At 41.8% G+C, this 26,392-nt stretch overlaps 1 protein-coding gene across 3 annotated transcripts in view; it reads left to right on the forward strand.

The window, feature by feature from the left end:
* Positions 1–10,717: 10,717 nt before the first annotated feature.
* The window catches only part of LOC110527542 (activin receptor type-2A), a 42,164-nt gene continuing 26,489 nt past the window's right edge, over positions 10,718–26,392 (forward strand). For 2 of the 3 annotated variants that reach the window (XM_036983026.1, XM_036983027.1), the window contains exon 1: positions 10,718–11,864. In XM_036983026.1, coding sequence (XP_036838921.1) covers positions 11,810–11,864 — 55 coding nt within the window. In that variant the 5' untranslated portion in view covers positions 10,718–11,809. Of the gene's footprint in view, positions 11,865–14,889; positions 15,056–26,392 lie in introns of those variants that run through there. The other variant, XM_036983028.1, reaches the window with a different exon arrangement.

Genomic DNA, 26,392 nt, shown 5'->3' on the forward strand with positions numbered 1-26,392 from the left:
CCATCATTAAGTTTGCTGATGACACAACAGTGTTAGGCCTGATCACCGACAACGACAAGACAGCCTATAGGGAGGAGGTCAGAGACATGGCCGTGTGGTGCCAGGACAACAACCTCTCCCTCAACGTGACCAAGACAAAGGAGATGATTGTGGACTACAGGAAAAAGAGGACCGAGCATGACCCCCATTCTCATCGAGTCTGAGGAGGCCGACAAAAACGATATACTGCTTTCTCGGGAACAGGCCCAGATCCCAGTGATTTGCGTGAAGAGGAGGCGGAGAAAAAGGGGCCGGAGGGCGGGCTGCAATCTAAGAATTCATAGGCGATCGAATAAACCCCCACTTCCTTCCATTCTGCTAGCAAACATGCAATCTTTGGACAATAAAATAGATGACTGTTAGATGAATTTAGTTCTTATGTGTTCATTAACCAATTAAATTTAAAACACTCTGTCCGTTTCTAAGAACTTGTAAGATTCTTATTTGCATAAAATAGACAGAGACCAGTCAACCAAAATTAGCCAATAGCGTTTATTCTCGAGAGCGCTCTACTTAAAATACCATGTACATCAGTTTATATTTCACATATAACGTCATAGTGTTTTAAATGTCCCTCCTCCTCTCCGACAAAACAGAGCAGCTTCAAAAGTCCATTCCAACCCACTAAAGCACATACATTACACACTATATCTGGATTATCTCCTGAAGTCTCACCACAGTTTATGACCACCTAGCTGACAGTTCTAGTCCTCCCCAGATACGGAAAACCTGGAGGGGCTCTCGCTGTCTTATTTTATCTCCACAGAGTTATAGCTGGGTCGGTTCAAACATAGGTTAAGGACCCTCTTTGTTTTCGTTAGGCACACACATGCATTCCTCTCTTCCCCCCTCCAACCTAGTTGGAGCTGTGTTTATTATTTTTAATTACTCCTTGTTCATGCTACACAAACTCTAATCCCTAATCTTTAAAGTTTCTGGGTAGAATTATTTTATAATTTATCTTAAACCTTGATAAAATATCTTAACAATGACCTACGCGGAAGATTAAACTACCAACGGGACATTCAAAACTGTAATAGCCACGGAGACGTGGCTGAACGACGACACTATCAACATACAGCTGGCTGGTTATACACTGCACCGGCAGGATAGAACAGGCTGGTAAGACAAGGGGCGGTGGACTATGTATATTTGTAAATAACAGCTGTTGCACGATATCTAAGGATGTCTAGAGCTATTTCTCGCCTGAGGTAGAGTATCTGATGATAAACTGTAGACCACACTACCTATCTAGAGAGTTTCTATTTGTATTTTTCGTAGCTGTTTACATACCACCTCAATCAGAGGCTGGCACTAAGACAGCATTGAATGAGCTGCATTCCGCCATAAGCAAACAAGAAAACCCTCACCCAGAGGTGGCACTCCTAGTAGCCGGGAACTTTAATGCAGGGAAAGTTAAATCCGTTTTACTAAATTTCTATCAGCATGTTAAAAGAGCAACAAGAGGGGAAAAAAACTCTGGACCACCTTTACTCCACACACGCTCTCCCTTGCCCTCCAAGCTACCGCTTTCAAGGAGCGGGACTCTAACCCGGATGCTAATAAGAAATCCCGCTATGCCCTCTTACAAACCATCAAACGGGCAAAGCGTCAATACAGGACTAAGATCGAATCGTACTACACCGGCTCGTGGGATGTGGCAGGGCTTGCAAACCATTACAGACTATAAAGGGAAGCACAGCCGAGAGCTGCCCAGTGACACAAGCCTCCAGACGAGCTAAACTACTTCTATGCTCGCTTTGAGTTAAATAAGTGGTAGGCCTGATAAGAGGTAGGCCTGATCACCGACAACAACGAGACAGCCTATAGGGAGGAGGTCAGAGACTTGGCCGTGTGGTGCCAAGACAACAACCTCTCCCTTAACGTGATCAAGACAAAGGAGACAATTGTGGACTACAGGAAAACGAGGACTGAGCATGCCCCCTTTCTTATCAACAGGGCTGCAGTGGAAAAGGTTGAGAGCTTCAAGTTTCTTGGTGTCCAAGAAACTAACATGGTCCAAGCACACCAAGACAGTCGTGAAGAGGGTAAAACAAAACATTTTTCCCCTCAGGAGACTGGAAAGATTTGGCATGGGTCCTCAGATCCTCAAAAGGTTCTATAGCTGCACCATCGAGAGCAACTGGTTGCATCACTGCCTGGTATGGCAATTGCTCGGCCTCCGACCACAAGGTACTACAGAGGGTAGTGCGAACGGCCCAGTACTTCACTGGGGCCAAGCTTCCTGCCATCCAGGACCTCTATACCAACCTCTATACTCTATACCAATAAATTACTTGTTACTTTTATTTCTTATTCTTATCCATATCTTTTTTTAAACTGCATTGTTGGTTAGAGGCTCATAAGTAAGCATTTCACTGCAATGTCTACACCTGTTGTATTCGGCGCATGTGACTAATAACATTTGATTTGATTTGATTTGAAATAGATGTTGTGGTGGCAACTTCAGTGAAGTACTTGGGGTTACGAGAGTTGACTTCAGAAGAGTTACAGGGTGTGTTGAGTGGTGGTGTCCCGTCCTCTCAGGTCGTTGTCCTGGGTTAGGATCAGATAGGGTTAAAGTAGCGGAATAAGGTGATGGGTTTTAATGAGTGTAGGGTTAGTTGATAGGGTAATCAAAAATATATGTTACATTTTCAATTACATTTTTCCAATTTCCCCTTTTGTATCACAACTATAGTTCAGTTGCGACCTGTAATGCTACATATTGGACGCCAACTGCTGTTAAAGAAGAGGAAGAAGAAGAAGAAGAACTGAGGAATTTTTGCATGGAGGTCAATGAGTGTGTTGAATTTGGTCAACAATTAATGTCATTGCTAATTTGCTACATGAAACGTATTTGCTCGAAGAGAAGTTTTATAATGGTTAGGTTGTTACGAATGCACTGATATAAGTGGACAGACACTTGGCATTTTGGCAACTTTGAAAAAAAAAAAACTATTTTATAAAGTGTTGCCTGTCATAAATAGAGGACTCATCATGGATATGACCTGTTTGAGCATGGACATTGCCATTGAGGGCTTCCACCATTTTAAAGTAGTCATTGGGTGGGGATTCCTATGAGTTGGGAGTAATCAGCCATTTATGAAGAAGAAAATTGACTGCTTTAAAATAGCATTGCCCATGCTGTCACAAATGCTACAATGGCACAGATACAAAGATGAGTCTTCCATTTACAGTGCCTTGCGAAATTATTCGGCCCCCTTGAACTTTGCAACCTTTTGCCACATTTCAGGCTTCAAACATAAAGATATAAAACTGTATTTTTTTGTGAAGAATCAACAACAAGTGGGACACAATCATGATGTGGAACGACATTTATTGGATATTTCAAACTTTTTTAACAAATCAAAAACTGAAAAATTGGGCGTGCAAAATTATTCAGCCCCCTTAAGTTAAAACTTTGTAGCGCCACCTTTTGCTGCGATTACAGCTGTAAGTCGCTTGGGGTATGTCTCTATCAGTTTTGCACATCGAGAGACTGACATTTTTTCCCATTCCTCCTTGCGAAACAGCTCGAGCTCAGTGAGGTTGGATGGAGAGCATTTGTGAACAGCAGTTTTCAGTTCTTTCCACAGATTCTCGATTGGATTCAGGTCTGGACTTTGACTTGGCCATTCTAACCTCCTGGATATGTTTATTTTTGAACCATTCCATTGTAGATTTTGCTTTATGTTTTGGATCATTGTCTTGTTGGAAGACAAATCTCCGTCCCAGTCTCAGGTCTTTTGCAGACTCCATCAGGTTTTCTTCCAGAATGGTCCTGTATTTGGCTCCATCCATCTTCCCATCAATTTTAACCATCTTCCCTGTCCCTGCTGAAGAAAAGCAGGCCCAAACCATGATGCTGCCACCACCATGTTTGACAGTGGGGATGGTGTGTTCAGCTGTGTTGCTTTTACGCCAAACATAACGTTTTGCATTGTTGCCAGAAAGTTCAATTTTGGTTTCATCTGATCAGAGCACCTTCTTCCACATGTTTGGTGTGTCTCCCAGGTCGCTTGTGGCAAACTTTAAATGACACTTTTTATGGATATCTTTAAGAAATGGCTTTCTTCTTGCCACTCTTCCATAAAGGCCAGATTTGTGCAATATACGACTGATTGTTGTCCTATGGACAGAGTCTCCCACCTCAGCTGTAGATCTCTGCAGTTCATCCAGAGTGATCACGGGCCTCTTGGCTGCATCTCTGATCAGTCTTCTCCTTGTATGAGCTGAAAGTTTAGAGGGACGGCCAGGTCTTGGTAGATTTGCAGTGGTCTGATACTCCTTCCATTTCAATATTATCGCTTGCACAGTGCTCCTTGGGATGTTTAAAGCTTGGGAAATCTTTTTGTATCCAAATCCAGCTTTAAACTTCTTCACAACAGTATCTCGGACCTGCCTGGTGTGTTCCTTGTTCTTCATGATGCTCTCTGCGCTTTTGACGGACCTCTGAGACTATCACAGTGCAGGTGCATTTATACGGAGACTTGATTACACACAGGTGGATTGTATTTATCATCATTAGTCATTTAGGTCAACATTGGATCATTCAAAGATCCTCACTGAACTTCTGGAGAGAGTTTGCTGCACTGAAAGTAAAGGGGCTGAATAATTTTGCACGCCCAATTTTTCAGTTTTTGATTTGTTAAAAAAGTTTGAAATATCCAATAAATGTTGTTCCACTTCATGATTGTGTCCCACTTGTTGTTGATTCTTCACAAAACAATACAGTTTTATATATTTATGTTTGAAGCCTGAAATGTGGCAAAAGTTTGCAAAGTTCAAGGGGGCCGAATACTTTCGCAAGGCACTGTATCTCTATGGCCTGTTGTTCACATGCTTTCACATGTGTATCTGCCCTCTCATTGGCTTGAATGGTCACACCTGATCCCGCCTCCTCCCGTTTGCTTTCCATCTTTGAAGACATGCATTTCCATTGTTAGAGTGGTCAATCAAATATCTTGTCAATACAATAGACAATATTTGTCTCTGCTCCTGGTGGAGTTCATCAAAACCCACTAAGCATTTACCAACGGCGACATCTTTTGGAAGTATTTTTTTGGTCCTGTCTGGACGTCTTTTTTTGGAGCAGTTCGGACCGGCCTTGATTTCAACGTCCAAGGAGACGACTATATTTGGTTCAGATTTTGTCCTGTCCGGACTGGCATTGATTTCAACGTTTACAGACCTTTATTTGGCCCAAACATACAGTAGATGTCTATAATTGGTTCAGATTTGGTCCAGTCCGGATAGGACTATATTTGGCCCAAACATAGACGTCTATAATTGGTTCAAATTCGGTCCGGTTCAGACCGGCCTTGATTTGGCCCAAACATAGATGTGCAGTTGAAGTCGGAAGTTTACCTACACCTTAGCCAAATATATTTAAACTCAGTTTTTCACAATTCCTGACATTTCAGCCTAGTAAAAATTCCCTGTCTTAGGTCAGTTAGGATCACCACTTTATTTTAAGAATGTGAAATGTCAGAATAATAGCAGAGAGAATGATTTATTTCAGCTTTTATTTCTTTCATCACATTCCCAGTGGGTCAGAAGTTTACATACACTCAATTAGTATTTTGTAACATTGCCTTTAAATTGTTTAACTTGGGTCAAACGTTTTGGGTAGCCTTCCACAAGCTTCCCACAATAAGTTGTTTGACTTTTGGCCCATTCCTCCTGACAGAGCTGATGTTACTGAGTCAGGTCTGTAGGCCTCCTTGTTTGACCAGCTTTTTCAGTTCTGCCCACAAATATTCTATAGGATTGAGGTCAGGGCTTTGTGATGGCCACTCCAATACCTTGACTTTGTTGTCCTTAAGACATTTTGCCACAACTTTGGAAGCATGCCTGGGTTATTGTCCATTTGGATGACCCATTTGCGACCAAGCTTTAACTTCCTGACTAATGTCTTGAGAAGTTGCTTCACTATATCCACATAATTTTCCTTCCCTCATGATGCCATCTATTTTGTGAAGTGCACCAGTCCCTCCTGCAGCAAAGCATCCCCACAACATGATGCTGCCACCCCCGTGCCTCACGGTTGGGATGGTGTTCAAGCCTCCCCCATTTTCTTCCAAACATAATGATGGTCGTTACAGCTTTCAGGTTATGTCGATTGATTTGCACTTTTCGCACCAAAGTACGTTCATCTCTAGGAGACAGAACACGTCTCCTTCCTGAGCAGAATGACGCCTGCTTGGTCCCGTGGTGTTTATACTTGGGTACTATTGCTTGTACATATGAACGTGGTACCTTCAGGCGTTTGGAAATTGCTCCCAAGGATGAACCAGACTTGTGGAGGTCTACTAATTTTTTTCTGAGGTCTTGGCTGATTTCTTTTGATTTCCCCATGATGTCAAGCAGAGAGGCATGAGTTTGAAGGTAGACCTTGAAATACATCCACAGGTACACCTCCAATTGACTCAAATAATGTAAATTAGCCTATCAGAAGCTTCTGAAGCCATGACATCATTTTCCAGAATTGTCCTAGCTGTTTAAAGGCACAGTCAACTTAGTGTATGTAAACTTCTGACCCACTGGAATTGTGATACAGTGAATGACAAGTGAAATAATCTGTCTGTAAACAATTGTTGGAAAAATTAGATGACCTAACCCGACTTGCCAAAACTGTAGTTTGTTAACAAGAAATTTGTGGAGTGGTTGAAAAACTAGTTTTAATGACTCCAACCTAAGTGTATGTAAACTTCTGACTTCAATTGTGTATGACAGGTTTAGATTTGGCCCGGTCCAGACCAGACCAAATCTGAACCAATCATATGTTTCACAAGTTTGGACAGTAGAGCACAATACAGTACAGTAGAGCACATCACAGTACAGTACATGTAACAGTATAACGTTTGTCCGTCCCCTCGCCACGACCCAGGCTCGAACCAGGGACCCTCTGCACACATCAACAACTGACACCCACAAAGCATCATTACCCATCACGCCACAAAAGCCACAGCCACAGCCCGTAAATGTATACTTGTTTGAGAGCGGAGTGCATTCCTCAAAGTAGCAACCTTGATTACAGCTTTGCACACTCTTGGCATTCTCTCAACCAGCTTCACCTGGAATCGTTTTCCAACAGTCAGAAATGTCCTTGTTTTTAAAAGAAAGGCCTATTTTTTGTCTATTAAAATAACATCAAATTGATCAGAAATACAGTGTAGACATTGTTAATAATGTAAATGACTATTGTAGCTGGAAACGGCAGATTTTTTTATGGAATGTCTACATAGGTGTACAGAGGCCCATTATCAGCAACCATCACTCCTGTGTTCCGATGGCACGTTGTGTTAGCTAATCCAAGTTTATCATTTTAAAAGGATAATTGATCATTAGAAAACCCTTTAGCAATTATGTTAGCACCTGAAAACTGTTATCCTGATTAAAGAAGCAATAAAACTGGCCTTCTTTAGACTAGTTGAGTATCTGGAGTAGTAGTATTTGTGGGTTCGATTACAGGCTCAAAATGGCTAGAAACAAAGACTTTCTTCTGAAACTTGTCAGTCTATTCAGTCTTCTGAGAAATGAAGGTTATAGCATGCGAGAATTTGCCAAGAAACTGAAGATCTCGTACAACGCTGTGTACTACTCCCTTCACAGAACAGAGCAAACTGGCTCTAACCAGAATAGAAAGAGTAGTGGGGTCCCCGGTGCACAACTGATCAAGAGGACAAGTACATTAGAGTGTCTACTTTGAGAAACAGACACCTCACAAGTCCTCAACTGGCAGCTTCATTAAATAGTACCCGCAAAACACCAGTCTCAAAGTCAACAGTGAAGAGGCGACTCCAGGATGCTGGCCTTCTAGGCAGAGTTGCAAAGAAATAGCCATATCTCAGACTGGCCAATAAAAAGAAAAGATTAAAATGGGCAAAAGAACACAGACACTAGACCGATGAAGATTGAAAAAAAAAGTGTTATGGGGCAGACAAATCTAAGTTTCAAGTGTTCGGATCACAAAGAAGAACATTCGTGAGACAGAAAAAATGAAAAGATGCTGGAGGAGTACTTGACGCCATCTGTCAAGCATGGTAGAGGCAATGTATTGGTTTGGGGGTGCTTTGGTGGTGGTAAAGTGGGATATTTATACAGGGTAAAAGGGATCTTGAAGAAGGAAGGCGATCACTCAGTTTGCAACACCATGCCGTACCCTGTGGACGGCACTTAATTGGAGCCAATTTCCTCCTACAACAGGACAATGACCCAAATCACAGCTCCAAACCATGAACTATTTAGGGAAGAAGCAGTCAGCTGGTATCCTGTCTATAATGGAGTGGCCAGCACAGTCACCGGATCTCAACCCTATTGAACTGTTGTGGGAGCAGCTTGACTGTATGGTGCGTAAGACGTGCCCATCAAGCCAATCCAACTTGTGGGAGGTGCTTCAGTAAGCATGGGGTGAAATCTCTTCAGATTACCTCAACAAATTGACAACCAGAATGCCAAAAGTCTGCAAGGCTGTAATTGCTGCAAATGGAGGATTATTTGACGAAAGCAAAGTTTGAAGGACACAATTTATATTTCAATTAAAAATCATTATTTATAACCTTGTCAATGTATATATTTCCTATTCATGGAAAACAAGGACATTTCTAAGTGACCCAAAACTTTTGAACGGTAGTGTATATTGAGCACTTGGTGGCTGCTTTTCCGTCACTCCGCGGTCCAACTCATCCCAAACCATCTCAATTGGGTTGATGTTGGTTGATTGTGGAGACCAGGTCATCTGATGCAGCCCTCCATCACTCTCCTTCTTGGTCAAATAGCTTTTACACGGCCTGGAGGTGTGTTGGGTCATTGTCCTGTTGAAAAACAAAGCGCAAACCAGGTGGGATTGTGTATCGCTGCAGAATGATGTGGTAGCCATGCTGGTTAAGTGTGCCTTGAATTCTAAATAAATTACAGACAGTGTCACCTTCAAAGCATCCCCACACCATCACACCTCACGGTGGGAACCACAGATGAGGAGATCATCCATTCACCCACTCTGCATCTCACAAAGATACGGCGGTTGGAACCAAAAATCTCAGATTTGGACTCATCAGACCAAAGGACAGATTGCCACTGGTCTTAATATCCATCACTTCTTGTTGGTGTCCTTTAGTAGTGGTTTCTTTACAGCAATTCAACCCTGAAGGCCTGATTCACGCAGCCTCCTCTGAACAGTTGATGTTGAGATGTGTCTGTTACTTGAACTACGTAAAGCATTTATTTGTGCTGCAATTTCTGAGGCTGGTAATGAATGTATCCTTTGCAGCAGAGGTAACTCTGGGTCATCCTTTCCTGTGGCGGTCCTCATGAGAGCCAGTTTCATCATAGTGCTTGATGGTTTTTGCAACTGCACTTGAAGAAAGTTCTTGAAATCTTCTGGACTGACTGATCTTCGTGTCTTACAGTAATGATGGACTGTCATTTCTCTTTGCTCATTTGAGCTGTTCTTGACATAATATGGACTTGGTCTTTTACCAAATAGGGCTATCTTCTGTATACCACCCCTACCTTGTCACAACACAACCTATTGGCTCAAACACATTAAGAAGGAAAGAAACTCCTCAAATTAACTGTTAACAAGGCACACCTGTTAATTGAAATGCATTCCAGGTGACTATCTCATGAAGCTGGTTGAGAGAATGCCAAGAGTGTGCAAAGCTGTCATCAAGGCAAAGGGTGACTGCTTTGAAGAATCTCAAATATATATTTTTTATTTTATTTGTTGAACAGTTTTATGGTTACTACATGATTCCACGTGTTATTTCATAGTGTTGATGTTTTCACTATTATTCTACAATGTAGAAAATAGTAAAAATAAATAAAAACCCTTGAATGAGTAGGTGTGTCCAAACTTTGACTGGTACTGTATGTGCAGTTGAAATTTGGCCATAGAATCAATATCTATTTTCACCTTTCATTCAGCACGTAAAATGCACCTGATTTCAACATCCGTAAAATATGTATTTTCAGCGTCCACAAAATAAAAAATGTCAGATGTCCAGAAAATTAGTATTTTCAACATCCGGAAAATACGTATTTTCTAAGTCTGTAAAATACGTATTTTCTACGTCCGTAAAATATGTATTTTCACATCCAGAATATATGTATTTTTAACGTCCACAAAATACGTATTTGCGATGTTTAGAAAAGGCTTATTTTCGATATCCGGAAAATTTGTATTTTCGACATCTGGAAAATATGTATTTGTTACGCCTGGAAAATACGTCTTTCACTTTTCATTCTGCACCTAAAATGCACCTGACGTCGACATCTGGAAAATACATCTAAGACATATTTGCAACATATTTTGCTTACTGGGAAAATCGCTTCATGGAGTTTAGTTTAGTCAGCTTTTTGACATTGACTCTCTTCCTTCATGGGTTGATCTGAAACTGAACAGGACAGGTAAAACAACTTCCTTTAAGAGTACATCATATTTATTTCACTTATCAAATGTTTTCCGATCAGAGCAGATGAAGGAGAGGACGTAAAAGGAGGAATCCATGAGCTATTGAGATGTATCCCAAATATCAACGGTTTTCTTCCTCTCTGATTGGATTCCAGTCATCTTTAGGTTGCCCGAGCTCGCTTTTGATATGACAAGAGGGGTTCGAGTTAACGGAGGGGAGGGGTCTGAGGGTGGAGTAAAGAAAAATACAAAGACAATCCTCACCAAACGCCATCTTGAAACTGTGGCACTGGTCACAGAAGAGGGAAACGTTGAGGATACTGCACGCATGGGAAAATGCTGTACTGACGTGCTTGTCTTGGATACGCTCATGACTTGACAGCAGCCGTGTTGACAAAACGAATTAACTGTTGATCTCATGTGTTTCCCAACGACGTTACTGATTAAATCTTGGTTGTTCCAAAGCTGCAATTGGATACGATTTTTACAGACACTGGTTGCCAGCTTTTACCGTATGCATAACTAGCTCGCAAAAGTCAACGGACAGAACACGTTGCAATCCATTGGGAAGGGAAAATGCAATGTCTCTGGAATCGGATTATGCGCTAGCATAACGTTAACGTTACATTTTGGAAGGTGAAGACAGCGTTGTGAGGACCAAGAAATGAGATGTATCAAATATAACGTTAGTCCACTACATGTGGTGTATTGAAACGTCTTATTTAGCTAACGTTAGATAATTTACGATAACTAGACAACTAAGTAATTTAAACTACCTGACGCTAGCTAACGTACACATTTTTAAGATTCAGGTTTAATTAGCTATGTTCCATGGTATTGTTTCTAAATTTACCTAGTTTAGTCTTATTAGGTCAAATAACAATGTTGAACAATTGGAAATCGTTAGTAATATTGCTAGCTACTAGTAGTACTGTAACATGCTAACTAACGTTTAGATGGGTCGTTAGACCAACCTGCAACAAGTCAGTCAATAGCTATGTTTTTTTAAACCATTTTGTAGTCTAGCTAGCTACACAAGTATCACTTCTTCCATATTTGTGGGCATATTTCGTCAGGACCTTCAACTGTGTAACGTAGTAGCTGGCCAGTGGATCTTTTGGAGTGGGTCTTCTCAACAAACACCTGTCAGCTGGAAAGTCAGTGTCAATACCACAACATGTTGTTGACAATACTAGCTTGCAAACTAGCTGGCTAGTTACGTTAGTCTTTTTTTTAATAGATTTTTTTAGCTTTTTGCACAGACCTTCATAACACACAGTGGAGGAGCAAACCTTTGCAGCTGTGTGTTGTGTTTATTTCCCGGAAATAAAAAGGATTTCAATTGGATTGAAAATGGGAGCCGCTAGCGAGCTGGCGTTCGCTGTTTTTCTCATCTCGTTGTCCTCAGGTGGGTGGATATCTGTTGGTAAAATAACTGGCATGTCATGGTTGTGTTAGAAATACTGTACACAGTCGATGATAAAATGCGCCTTGGCCTTTGACAGTGACACTTGCCTCGTTTTAAAGTTTATTACACTTTGCTTGAACAGAGAGACGAAACAAATGGGATTTCTCACTAACAAGTATGCTGACACCTGTAATGTAAAAAGGCAATTTGTTGCATGGAAAACAGGCTGTGCAACAGCGGTAGTAGTGATTGAATACTTTAATGCACTTGGGTGTCTTCTCAGTCAGGGCCAAGTACAAGTGGGAAGGTATCTGTTGATTGATGATGTAAGAGGAATCACTGTGTGTGGATATACCTGGAATATGCCTTTTCCTCCGTGTGTGCAGCATTACATTTCCAGTGCACCAAGACCACTGAAAAAAAAACATGAAGAAGCATCCATGGAACTAGCCGTAAACCACATAAGAGGCAATCTTACCAATTTGTGGAGTGTTAGGGGTCAAATTGAAACTTTGGTTATTGTGTTATACTTTGTATTCTATGTCATATTTTTGTATTCTATGTCATATAGAAAAGCTTCTCAGGAAAACACAACACTTTATTTCATGAGGATAGGACTTATCGTTGCTGAGATCTTATTTTCAAGTGATCGGAAAAGGTCGAAAGGTTGTGGACTGGTCAATGTTAATCCCTAGTCAATAATGGCACTAAATCGCCTGTCTGGATCCTTTACATTCAACATGTTTTTTTCCCAATAAGATAGGGTGGTCATATTGTTATGACATTTTTAGGGCTGGTGTAGAACAGAGATGATTCAAGTAAATTGTATTAAATGCAATATTATGCAAATGTTGCACCTAATATGCAAATGAGGCAGTACGGCATACATAATTACAGTAACATAAGACCAATCATTTAAGGTAGGTTGGTCATATTAACAAATGATCATGCTTTATGCAAAACTGAGATCGTGTAACAATATGAACCAATTTATGGCATTAGAATGCAACTTTTTATACTACTTTATGCAAGGTATATACGTAACATGCTAATTAGTATGTACAGAACGTGAGAGATACAGCATGTTAAGCTCACTATTTAAAATAAAATGGTAATATTGTTAACATATATTGATTGATGTTTTATGCAGAACTGGGAGGTTGTAACAATTTAATATAGCAATACCAAATAAATATATATATATATATTTTTAATTGGGAATTGTAACACTACATTCACTTAAATGTTTTTGTTTTTTTTTACGCTTCTGCACTTACACCTTTTTAAGCTAGACACATCAAACAAACTTTAAAAATGATTACGTGGATGCATGTGTGTGCATATTTATGGTAGCAGTCAAATGTTTGGACACACCTACTCATTCAAGGGTTTTTCTTTATTTTGTTATTTACTAAGAAATCATGCTATGAAATAACACATGGAGTCATGTAGTAATCAAAAAAGTGTTAAACAAATCAAAATATATTTTATATTTGAGATTCATCAAAGCAGCCACCCTTTGCCTTGATGACAGCTTTACACACTCTTGGCATTCTCACAACCAGCTTCATGAGGTAGTCACCTGGAATGCATTTCAATTAACAGGTGTGCCTTGTTAAATTGTGGAATTTCTTTCCTTCTTAATGTGTTTGAGCCAATCAGTTGTGTTGTGACAAGGTAGGGGTGGTATACAGAAGATAGCCCTATTTGGAAGACCAAGTCCATATTATGTTAAGAACAGCTCAAATAAGCAAAGAGAAACGGCAGTCCGTCATTACTTTAAAACATGGTCAGTCAATCCGGAAAATGTCAAAACTTTCAGAGTTTCTTCAATTGCAGTCGGGAAAAACCATCAAGCGCTATGATGAAACTGGCTCTCATGAGGACCGCCACAGGAAAGAAAGATGCAGAGTTACCTCTGCTGCAAGGGATACGTTCAGTAGAGTTACCAGCCCAAATAAATGCTTCACAGAGTTAAAGTAACAGACACATCTCAACATCAACTGTTCAGAGGAGACTGTGTGAATCAGGCCTTTGTGGTGGAATTGCTGCAAAAAAAAACGGTACCTCCTGTATATAGCCTCGCTGTTGTTATTTTACTGCTGCTCTTTAATTGTTTATTAATTTGATTTTGTATCTAATTTTTACCTAACACTTATTTTTCTTAACTGCGTTGTTGGTTAAGGGCTTATAAGTAAGCATTTCACTGTAAGGCATTTCACCTGTTGTATTCAGCGCATGTGACAAATAACATTTGATTTGGTTTAAATCTGTTTAACACTTTTTTTAGTTACTACATGATTCCATATTGTGTTATTTAATAGTTGTGATGTCTTCACTATTATTCTACAATGTAGAAAATAGTATAAAAAAAAATAATGAAGAAAAACCCTTGAATGAGTAGGTGTGTCCAATCTTTTGACTGGTACTCTATGCATGTATTTATAAAACCTGAATGTTTTATTTCATATTATGAGGCATGTCTTACTTTGCTTCAAAGCTAGGCCTATTGCCAATTTAAATAGGCAAAATCTGACAATGGAAACTGGGAAGCAATTATTTTATAAAGACTTCACACGAGTTTCAAGTTTGAGGAAGCTTACAATTTATCCAACCATTTCCACTGTTCTGCGTGCCACTAATGATTTATGCATTTATATATGCACATTTCCGTGGAACAAATCATTGCCTATATCTTTGCCACACACCCCTCTTCTTCTTGTCACAACATTTCAAAGCTGCAATATGTAATTATTTGGGCTACCTGACCAAATTCACATAGCTATGTAAATATAATAGATATGTCATTCTCATTGAAAGCAAGTCTAAGAAGCGATAGATCTGTTCTATGTGCACTATTTCTATGCTTCCTGTTTATTTTTGTTGCATCTTTTAACTTTTTGTACACCAGCTGCAAATACAATATTTTTGGTTATTGAAAAGACATTTCACAGCTTAGTGCACCTTTTAAAAATTATACTCAAGTCACATTTTCACACACATTTTTGATGCTTGTCACTGACAGCCGCAACTCAATAATCAGCTAGGCCTATTGCCACGCACGCTGCCCTAATTGCGGACTTCCCAAATAAGTATAGGCCTACGAGCTTGTGATTTGAGACAATACACCGTTTTTGTTTTTTAATAAGCTAATGCTTCTCGATTCCTCTGCGGCTAAGTCATGCTTTCTGGTAAAGTATTTTGAATAATATTATTTATTTTTGCATATTTATTTCATATCAACAGAAGCCAAAGGCACAATCCTAGTCATATTAGCAACCCATCCTAGTTATTGCATCTTTAGATTCACTGTTTTTGTAAGTTTCTAACAGATATTTTAATATCTGTCACATATGGAAGCACCATCAGGTGCGCTGTTTAGAATGGTGTTTTCCCGCAAATTGCATTTTGGCAAATGTTTCAAAATAATGTTTTATTGTTTATTACATGAGTTGCATGTTCTGTTAAGATGCGTTACCATAATTTAAATGCGATTTCTGTCATTCTGAACACCGTGGGTGGACGCCCTAATTAACTGACTTGCCTAGTTAAATAAAGGTTAAATACATTTTTTTTAAAAATGGGTTATGCTCCCAATGGCCGGTTAATTTAAATCTCCCCGGGTCACGTTGTTCGGCGCCACGTTTTCCTAACCGAAACCCTGATACAGCCACTGCAGAGCAGCGCTGCCTCTTGCACAGAGCGTTACCTAAGCGAACGGCGTCAAGCCAACATACTCCCTCATACAACTAGCTAGCTAGCATCTTGTCATGAGAACAGGTGGCAACATGTGCATTTTGACTTCTCTGACACCCCATACACCAAAATGTAGATACAAAGCTCTACTTTGTAACCTGTTTTTTAGTGTCTTTTGAAAACATCTGAATGACCGAAGCGAAAAAACGACAACATATAACCTTATATTTCACGTCCAAGGACGTCTGTTGACCGTAAAACACCCTCAGAACGTTCCCATACTTGTTGGCAATACAATGTCACATTAATCTTACTCTGGAAGAGTGAGTAATACCTACGGCAAAGAACAAATATGAGCACAGGGGTTTCATGAAGGCTGTCCCACAGATTTGACCGTTTTCAGCAAGGCACTTTACATTTGGGCTCATCGCGTAAATAAAACGTATATTATTGTGATTTTTATATTATATGTTATGGTTAACTTCCACGTTCATGTTTTCAAATGATTTTATGTATTTTAACGACCAAATTTAGTGAAAGTGCATTTGATTACGCATAGCGCCTGTTGTTTGTCCTGTCACCTAACACCCTCCATTTTGCCAGCTGAGTACCCACTGTCAATATATGGTATCTTAGATGGGAAATACCATCCTGAACTGTACTGTTTTGTCATACTGTGGCATCCCATAACCTCAAGGCCTATACTGGAAATGCAAAATAAATCCATAAATGAGAAAAGGTGCCATACCGATCTTAATGTAAAGTTATTTTAAGTTGGTCCTCATTCCATTGGCGTTTATATGTTTTTGTCTGGTGGTGGTGGGCCTCGTGCATCTTTGTCTCATTTAATGAAAACTACAACTTGCTGACTTGAGACTATATGGAATTAAATGCAGAATCCTCATTGGGGAGCAAGCTGCCTAGATAATCCTGTATGCTGTCTGCGTTTGAAAGCTGCTGCTGCCCTTACAGTTGGTCGGTCAAGCAGTGTTTCCCCTATTTTCATTTAGCAGCCGAGACTCTTTTAAAGGGATAGTCATTGGCTCAATGACTGGAAGTCTATGCGAACAGCTACCCCTGCTACCTTTGCCACCACTGCTGAAAAAAAATCATAGGGGAAACACTGTCAAGGTTATATTTTCAAGGTTTGATGACATGCAAAAGTACGAACTATTCTGGCCAATTTACACATTTACATTGTTTCATCTACATCTTTCGTTCTGTGTTAAACCTGAATATCTGTCTCTGAACGTGGGCGTCTGTATACTGAAGTGAGTAGGAATTATGAGGACAGTAGATATGCATACCCTAGACCCTGAAGAAAGTAACTGCGGTGTGATGCTCAATAAAGAATTCAAACGGTGTAGCCTCAAACAGTCCTTTGATTCTGATTTGGGACAAAGGCCCATGTAGAGGTTGATCCTCTTTAAAACAAGGCTAAAGAGGTTAGGCTACACAGCCATATGCTGGGGGTAAAGTAGCTCTAGCCGCTTAAACCCTCAGCTCAAAAATGTGTAATGACTTATGTTGGCTTCAGCCAAACAACAGCACTATAATTGAATCGCACTCATCTTGACATGTCATGTACAGTAATACAGACATGCTCTGCTGGACTGTAGATTTGTTACTAAAACTGAAACCAAACTCCGCTCTGACTGACTGAAGTGGTTGAGGTTTGGTGTCCTCGGTGTGGAATAATAAGCTGCTCAAATGCTGTCGCTCGCCTGCCCATGGCCCATTCCTGGTTATGGGCCAGGCTTTGGATCCGGTTCAGGTTAGCTGCTGCCTCGCGCTCTAGAGTCTGGACTTGGGTTCAAATAGTATATAAAATCACTCAAGCCTAATCTGTGTTTGATTAAGCTTGCCTGGTGCATCAGGGCCAATGGGATAGTCCCCTAAGTGCAATTTCATATACTCCAGGCAGGCTCAAGTTAACACTCAAAGCATTCTCAATCGACCAAATACTATTTGAACCCAGGTCTGCTAGCGTCCCTCGGAGTCACCAGTCTCCAGGGAACCCTGGAGGCCCCAGAGCGGAGCCCAGGCATTCCTCACCGTGTCAGTTAGTGAAAAAGAGCATGCTCCCACCCCCTCCAGGGCTCATGTTGACACTGTCAACTACCAGCAACCCAAACCAGACTAGAGAAATGATGAAGCCAGACAGATGTAGCAGGCCCTTCCCCGCACAGGCTCCATTAGGTCCAGGCTTCAGGATGGATGGATGGATGGCACAGCTGGAGAACATCTCCTTAGTTTTGGCTAGCTCAGTTTTTGAGAAGCAAGGGGAGTATTCACATGTCCAAAAATGTTGAACTCGTTCAAAACTTTTACAATTTGTTATTTGGGTTAAGCTCTTTCTCTCATCTGCAATATTTTGGTCGCTCACAGTTTAAGGAGCTGCTGGAGTTGACTGGTACTGTGTTCCAGTTTCCTTCTTGTGTCCTTCCTGAATAATTAGGGCCCTATAAAATCTGTGATGCGGACAGAATCGCGGAATCCAGACATTAAAACTGAATTCAACAATATTCAAAAATGTATTGAATTTAGTAGGAAAACCACCAAGCCGAGATCTACCGCCTATAATTTTTTTTTAACATGACTTAAGAAATGTAAGCCTGTGCAATATTAACAAATTAAAACAGTAATGTAGCAATGAGGTTTGTGCAGTAATCTGTAGACTATAAACTATACATTATCACCGCATATTGGCTTTGCTTGAACTGTCCTGCCAATGCATTATTGTTCAGCCATTTTTGAAAATTATATTTGAGGTAGGCTATATTTGAAACACAGCTAAGTGAGCATACATTTTAAATAATTGTATTTTTTATTTTACTGGGCTGATGATGCCTGCATCTGATGGTCATTCATTCTCAGCAGAGGTAGAGAGTCGCAGACTGAGTGTCCGCCTCTCAACATCCCTCCGCTCTCCCTTTCCTCCACTGACACTGACCAAAAAGGGGCACCGTCTTCCAGATGATGGCAACTGGAGTCGCACAGGCATTTTTTCTGCCTCATGCACAAATTAATGTCGCTACGCCTATGAACAGAGAAAGTGAAATATCCCAAGATATTAACAAAGACCCAAGCCGCTAATAATAACAACAACGCAAGCCTATAGATGCTCATTCATTACTGCTGCAGTGCTTGTTGTAGCACAGAGTGGAAATAGGAAGAACGTGCATTTTTACGGCTTTTAAAAGTGTTGAAATCAAAGTGTTGACAGTGCTGAGTAGCAACTTAAACATGAACTCATAAAAACAGCATCTCTTTGCTGTATTCGTTGACTGTCTCTGCAGTCATGGTTTTAAACATTTTGAAATATCACAATATCAACTTTGCTGTAGCTTCCTTTTAATGCCTGCTACGTTACTGCAGACACGATCATCTGAGCCATCCGATTGGCAAGTGGTAGGCCTATAGTGCACATGATTTTCTCTCTGGGCCCGCCGGGAAGGCAGGGTTTTTGTACCTTCAGACACATGAAGTGGTTCAAAATGGCAACAGTTCGCCTACCTGGCGCGCAGGACATCTGAATCGGGTGTATCTACCGCCAACAGCCCGAGACTAATACAAAAAAATAGGAACACAAGGATTTGTGTTTTTTTACAAAAATGTTCTGGTGATCGTCTAGGAATGCCTTGGAGATTGACCAGTCGATCATTAGGCCCTAATCTATGACTGGGCAGGGGCGCAGCCATGGGTGGGCCTGGGAGGGCATAGATCCACACACTTGGGAGCAAGGCACACCCTCTGGGGAGCCAGGTCCAGCCAGTCGGCATGAGTTTTTTCCCCCCCACAAAACAGCATAATTACAGACAGAAATACTCCTCAGTTTCATCAGCTGTCCGTGTGGTTGGTCTCAGACGATCCTGCAGGTGAAGAAGTTGGACGTGGAGCTCCTTGGGTCGCGTGGTTACACGTGGTCTGTGGTTGTGAGGTTGGTTGGACGTACTGCCAAGTTCTCTAAAGCGACATTGGAGGCGGCTTACAGAAATTAACATTCGATTCCCTATCAACAGCTCTGGTGGACATTCCTGCAGTCAGCATGCCAATTTACATGCTCCCTCAACTTGACAACTGTGGCATTGTGTTGTGTAACAAAACTGCACATTTTAGAGTGGCCTTGTATTGTCCCCAGCACAAGGTGCACCTGTGTAATGATCATGCTGTTTAATCAGCTTCTTGGTATGCCACACCTGTCAGGTGGATGGATTATCTTGGCAAAGGAGAAATGCTCACTAACAGGGATGTAAACAAATTTGTGCACAAAAATTGAGAGAAATAAGCTTTTTGTACGGAACATTGTATGGAACATTTCTGGGATCTTTTACTTCAGCTCATGAAACATGGGACCACCACTTTGTTGCGTTTATATTTTTGTTCAGTATAGAACCGTCTTGAACGGGAAAGATGCACTTCCCATATTCTGTCAATTGGCGGAGTTACACCCACTTATTGGCAAGATAAAATCTGTGAACCCTTTGGAATTACATGGATTTCTGCATAAATTGGTCATCAAATTTGATCTGATCTTCATCTAAGTCACAACAATAGACAAATATAGTGTGCTTAAACAAATAACACACATTTTTTCCTTCTCTATATTAAATACATAATTTAAACGTTCACAGTGTAGGTTGGAAAAAGTATGTGAACCCCTAGGCTAATGACTTCTCCAAAATTGGAGTCAGCAAACCTGGAGTCAAGTCAATGAGACAAGATTGGAGAGGTTGATTAGAGCTGCCTTGTCCTATAAAAAATCCTCACAAAATTTGAGTTTGCTATTCACAAGAAACATTGCCTGATGTGAACCATGCCTCGAACAAAAGAGATCTCAGAAGACCGTCAGATTAAGAACTGTTGACTTGCATAAAGCTGGAAAGGGTTACAAAAGTATCTCTAAAAGCCTTCAGTCCACAAATTGTCTCTACATGGAGAGAGTTCAGCACTGTTGCTACTCTCCCTAGGAGTGGCCGTCCTGCAAAGATGACTGCAAGAGCACAGCGCAGAATGCTCAATGAGGTTAAGAAGAATCTTAGAGTGTCAGCTAAAGACTTAAAGAAATCTCTGGAACATGCTAACATCTCTGTTGACATATGATGATATGTAGAACACCAAACAAGAATGGTGGTCATGGGAAGAAGCCACTGCTGTCCAAAAAAACCTGCATGTCGGAAGTTTGCGAAAGTGCACCTGGATGTTCCACAGCGCTTCTAGCAAAATATTATGTGGACAGATGAAACTGCAGTTGAGTTGTCATTTTGCAGTTTATCAAGACGTTTTGCAGGAGAATGTAAGGCGATCTGTCCTCTAATTGAAGCTCAAGAGAAGTTGGGTGATGCAACTGGACAAGGACCCAAAACACAGAAGTAAATCAACAACAGAAGAAAATACGCCTTCTGAATTGAGATGCTGTGGCATGACCTCGGGAGAGCAGTTCACACCAGGCATCCCAAGAATATTGCTCAACTGAAACAGTTTTGTAAAGAGGAATGGTCCAAAATTCCTCCTGACCGTTGTGCAGGTCTTATCCGCAACTACAGAAAACGTTTGCTTGAGGTTATTGCTGCCAAAGGAGGTTCAACCAGTTATTAAATCCAAGGGTTCATATAATTGTATAATTGTTGTGTTCAATAAAGACATGAAAACGTATAATTGTTTGTTATTAATTTAAGCAGACTGTTTGTGACCTAGATGAAGATCAGATCACATTTTTATAACTAATTTATGCAGAAATCCAGATATTTACAAAGGGTTCCCATACTTTTTCTTGCCACTGTATGTAATGTACACAATGGTATGATGTGTATGGTAAGACGTGTGCATAATTAGGCTGAGGTTACCGTTAGTAAACCATGCATTTCACTTTCAGCCCACTGCATTTTTCTCAGCGCTCAGGACTCGGGAGGCCTGAAGTAAAAAGGGCTTAGTCCTAAGTGTAATTAATGTGTCCTGCAGATGTTGCCTTATGCTTCACAGGATTGCAGTAGTCTAGACAGACTGGCTGCTCAGCGTACGGGCCTTGCTTAGATCCAGGCTGATTAAAACTGGTTGTTCTACATTTATCATGTTCTTGTTTCAAGTCTCTCAAGACTCTTTCTTTCCCCTTGCTCTTTTTTGCTCCCGATAAGATTTTTCATGCTTTGCTGTTATCAGGTTTTTTTTTCTTCTGCTCCCTCCCACTGACTCAGCCCCCAAAGCACAAAGGGAAGTCTGTTTTTAGGTAGATGGGTTATATGTGTCTGCTGCTTGTTGAACAGACGGGTTGATTTGCTTCCAGTAGGCTAATGCACACTAAGTTGTTAGAGGGGGACCAATTACTAATAATCATGGCCTATTTAAATACCTATTTGAAAATGTAGGCTTTTCCTGTAGAACGTGAGCACTGTGCAGGGAGGTGTTTTCGAGCTCTGTGGATGAAAGAAGCGACAGAGTACAATAGAGATGCTGGGGAAGACCTTTTTATCAACTAGGCCCCAAGTAGTCCCGAAATGGTCCTCTCGGCTAAATAGTCGTAGCTATAGGTGGTTGTGAGCAGTCATTTGCTTTTACGTGGTTGAATTGCTCTGAAGATAAGCATGGAATTTTACCCTTTTCTCTTCTGGTCATAGATTATTCTTACCACAATTTTCCTCAAGATAATTCCAGACAATTTAGCTAGCTGGGGTTAGTGCCCTTACCCCAACCCCCTGCCCCTACATCCAACACTGCTGAGGATAATTAGCTGTTTAAAATTGTATTTCCTTCCTGTAGAATAAACTGTAAGAATGTACACTATGCACAGAGCTGGTTGTAGCCTATTAGGCTGGCGCAGGGCTCTGGAATATTGGTGCCTGTACAGTAGACTAGTTCATTGGGTGCCCTGAATGCTGTAGCCTTGGCCGTAAGCAAAGCAACTGGCCATCAACAGTATAATTGAAGTGGAGACTGATAGGCTGTCGGACATTCCAGCAAGGATTAAGGGGATTGGATGCTGTTGCTGAGTTTGCTGGTTTTACTGGCCTGTATGGAAAGACTGCAGGCTTTGTGACCGGGTCTGGCTAGCGACTAACCGGTTCAGTGTGCTTTGTTTGAAGTCCGTATCAACTTATCATGAATAGAGAAAGGATTTATATTGAATAACCGATAAGGATACATGAGCCATTTCCAAGTATTGTTAGTTGCTTCTTAACAGTCACTAGAGATGCTGCTCGACATTTTGGCCATAAGTGGCTGATTCCAAGGGTCCAGCGTCCCTCACCCTGTCACAGTAAAGTGATTACACCAGGCAGGCAGAATGGAGAGCAATATTTTTCCTGATGGGCTACAGTGGCACTTCTACTGTATATTATGTAACTGTAACCCAATCCCTGGAAACCAGCCGCATAGGGGCCGCGTGTGTGTGTGTGTGTGTGTGTTGCAGCAGCAGGGTGCACAACCACACGATTCCGCCTGCAGTGAGTCTCCTGTCTCTCCAGTCATTGCATAATGCAAGCTGGCTGATAGTCAGCAGCAACCCTACACTGCAGCAGTTGCAGCTGTGTAGCTAGGCACTCCTGTCCCTCAGCCACATCACAGCGAGAGAAACCAGGCCCAGTGTTTTTCCATAGCTCCTCCTATGTCGTTGATCATGGCAGAACACGGGCACGTGTCATTCAGTGGGTGCAATGTCCAGGATATAGTAGGTATATCCGTCTTCTCAATCGCCAGACTCCGGGTCCTCCACAGCGGCCGTGGTGAGAGACGGGTTCTGTTCTATGCGTTACAGATCTTACTGAACGCTGCATCGACATACTCAAGCTGGTTGTAGTTGTGTCGAACAGTTATTGGGTTGAAGGAGTCAACTGAGTGTAACTGAGTAGTAACAGCTCCCCGGTTGTCAGTAGAACTGTTTAAGGGACCCCTCTCTACGCCCCATATCCTTTTCCTGCCCGTTGTTGTTGTTGGTATTGTAATACGACGCCCCGGTACTCTCGGCATCGCCGAGAAGAGAAAGAAAATAAAAACTATTTCTTCAGGCGTCTGCTACTCCGCTTCCTGACACTGCTTTATTTATCTAAACTGGACCCTAGAATGCCTGACGTAAAGGGTTTTCCCTAACGTCACGTGAAAGCATGATGGTCCTGGGAAAAGAAACATCAGGCTATATATAAACTGTGTCAGTACAATTAGTGCTGACTCCGTGGGATCTCAAGCTCTGCAGAAGTAAGCAGTGTTTCAACCACGCAGCTTTAATGGGGCCCGGGTCACTCGTAGGGCACTATATAGGGGAAAGGGTGCTAATTGCGATGCTTTCTGCGTATCAGCTACGAGCCTCGGCAGCTGCTGTGACTCCAACTGTAATTGGCCCAATTTTTCAGTTTGACAAGTCACTCGTCCAGCTAGAACGTTGGTCAACTGCAGAGAACCTGGGTTGTAATTCAGTAGGAACAAAACGCTAGAACAAGAACCAAAGTAACTGAGTGAAACGGGGAGGTAGTACCTGAACTTGTCCAATAAGTATTTCTCAACCCATGCCCACTACTCTCCCCACCAAGCCAGTGCTAAGTGTCGTGAGACCTCTGCACTCTTGCCTTTGGCTAGCTCCAGTACTTTTGGAGGTAAAATCATTACCGTTTCACTTTTTTCCATTCCTGTACACTGGCAGCATTGCCTGAGGGGAGGTTACCTGAAGGCTTGGTAAGCTGAACATGAAATTAATTCTGGACTGATCTACACTCCAGCTACTGAGAAATATTAGCGACGCTTGCAGAAACTGGCTAGCCTGAGAGCCTACCTGTGGAATCGAATACTTTTTTTTCTTTTTCAAAAGAACCATATTTCCGACCTCAACACCTGTCTTTTAAGGACAGTCACCCCTGCCAGTCCCTCACAGAGTGGTACGTGCTAGATACCAAGTCCCCGAGTTGAGGCTCTTAACTTCTCTCGTCTCTTAGTTCCATCTACGTTATGGCTGCTCCTCAGTCAGTTACTTCTAAATCAGAAAGGAAAGGTAAAGGCAGCAGCCAACACTCTGTTAAAACCCTTCTTCAGGTTCTCCCGAGTGGCGCAGCGGTCTAAGGCACTGCATCACTAGTGCTTGAGGCGTCACTACAGACCCGGGTTCGATCCCAGGCTGTGTCGCAGCCGGCCGCAACTGGGAGACCCATGAGGCGGCGCACAATTGGGCCCTGCGTCGCCCGGGTTAGGGGAGGGTTTGGAGCATGCACGCTGACTTTGGTCGCCAGTTGTACGGTGTTAAGCGAGCAGTGTGTCAAGAGTCAGTGAGGCTTGGCAGGGTTGTGTTTCGGGGGGACGCACGGCTCTGGACCTTCGCCTCTCCCGAGTCCGTACGGGAGTTACAGCAATGGGACAAGACTGTAACTACCAATTGGATGTCATGAAATTGGGGAGAAAAAGGAGTAAAAATACATTCTTCACTCCAGTTTATCCTGGAGTGACCCCTGAAATCAGTCCTCTGTAAAGGCTGGTGTAATGTTGTACTCTGGGAGCGACTGAATTAGTGACTCACTCTGGCGATTTCTCAAATGAATTCCCTTTCACTCCTTCTTAGCGCTGGGCATCATCACGAGAACAGGGATAGTTTTTTTTTCTAAGGGTAAAGATGCACCCAGCTTGAAGCAATTCTGTGTGGAGTGTATTTGCGTTCTGTAGGCCAATCTCTCACAAAATCAACAAGCGAATCGTCAATAATCATTATTCATTAGGATATTTGCTCTGTGTCTTTGTGCCAATTTAATATTCTTGCAAGATTCCAACATCATAACCTACGGTCTCTGAACAAACGCATCCCAGCTAATCATTTTAATCTCTGCTTACGGCAGTTAGTAAATGATTTATTTAATTTCGTCAACGACATGAGCAATTCCACCCTGTGCTATGACTATGCCAAGTGTTTAATGAATAGTTTGGTTTACACACACACAGCAGTACAGGAGGTCCCCCATGCAGGGCCGGTTCCTGACGTAAGAGACATTTCTGTGAGGTTAAGGAACTCAGTCAGGGTCTCAACTTACTGTTGAGAGTAAGAATAATAGAATAGACAAAGTGCAATTTCGAAATGTGGTTGTGTATCAGCAGTTTTTCTCTTATGTCACTCAATTAGCCATGTCGACTAACAATTTTTAGATTGGTAGTTAGTCTGGCCAGCTATCCAAACTTGTATTAATCATGGTCGAATACCAACCGGGCACCTGCCCAGGGGCTATGATCTCTAGGGGGGCCACATTGATTTTGTTAGTCATTCTCATTCAGATATTATAAAATTACAAAATGTGTAGAATTGCCTCAAATCTTCAGATGCTGCTCTCTCTCACGCTCTCTCTCTCTCCTCTCACTATCGCTCTCTCGCCCATCCATCCATGCTGCCTGTCTGTCTCTCAGACCTGTCTGTCTCTCAGAGCCACTGGACTGAGCGGAGCCCTTTAACTCTGAAATGCTCCGGGCCTCAAGCTCATATGATTACCTTCTCAGTCCCAGCATCGCCTTTTGGCTTCAGGACAGGCAGCAAGTCAGGCAGGCAGGGTGTCGGGGAGCCTTTGGTGAAGCTGCCAAGTACAGACTCACTCCCTGTACTGCAGTCCACCAGCTTGCCAGTCAGTCAGTGTGCTGTACATAAAAGGCAATGGCCCTGTCTATCTAAACCACGACCATTGGATTGCGTTTAGGTTGAGTGGGGAATGAGAGGTCGTCTGGTGGGCAATGTTCACTTTGCATCTGCTTGTCCTGAAGGTAGCCAATGAATGTTCTCTCAACCTTCATTGATGTTTATACTGTGGGCATGTTTCAGTACATCTGAGGACAAAGATGTTCTCCAAGCTAGAAATGGAGGGCACTCAGGGCAGAGTGAT

The sequence above is a fragment of the Oncorhynchus mykiss genome, chromosome 7 (genome assembly GCF_013265735.2).
Source record: "Oncorhynchus mykiss isolate Arlee chromosome 7, USDA_OmykA_1.1, whole genome shotgun sequence".
NCBI classification, from domain to species: domain Eukaryota; kingdom Metazoa; phylum Chordata; class Actinopteri; order Salmoniformes; family Salmonidae; genus Oncorhynchus; species Oncorhynchus mykiss.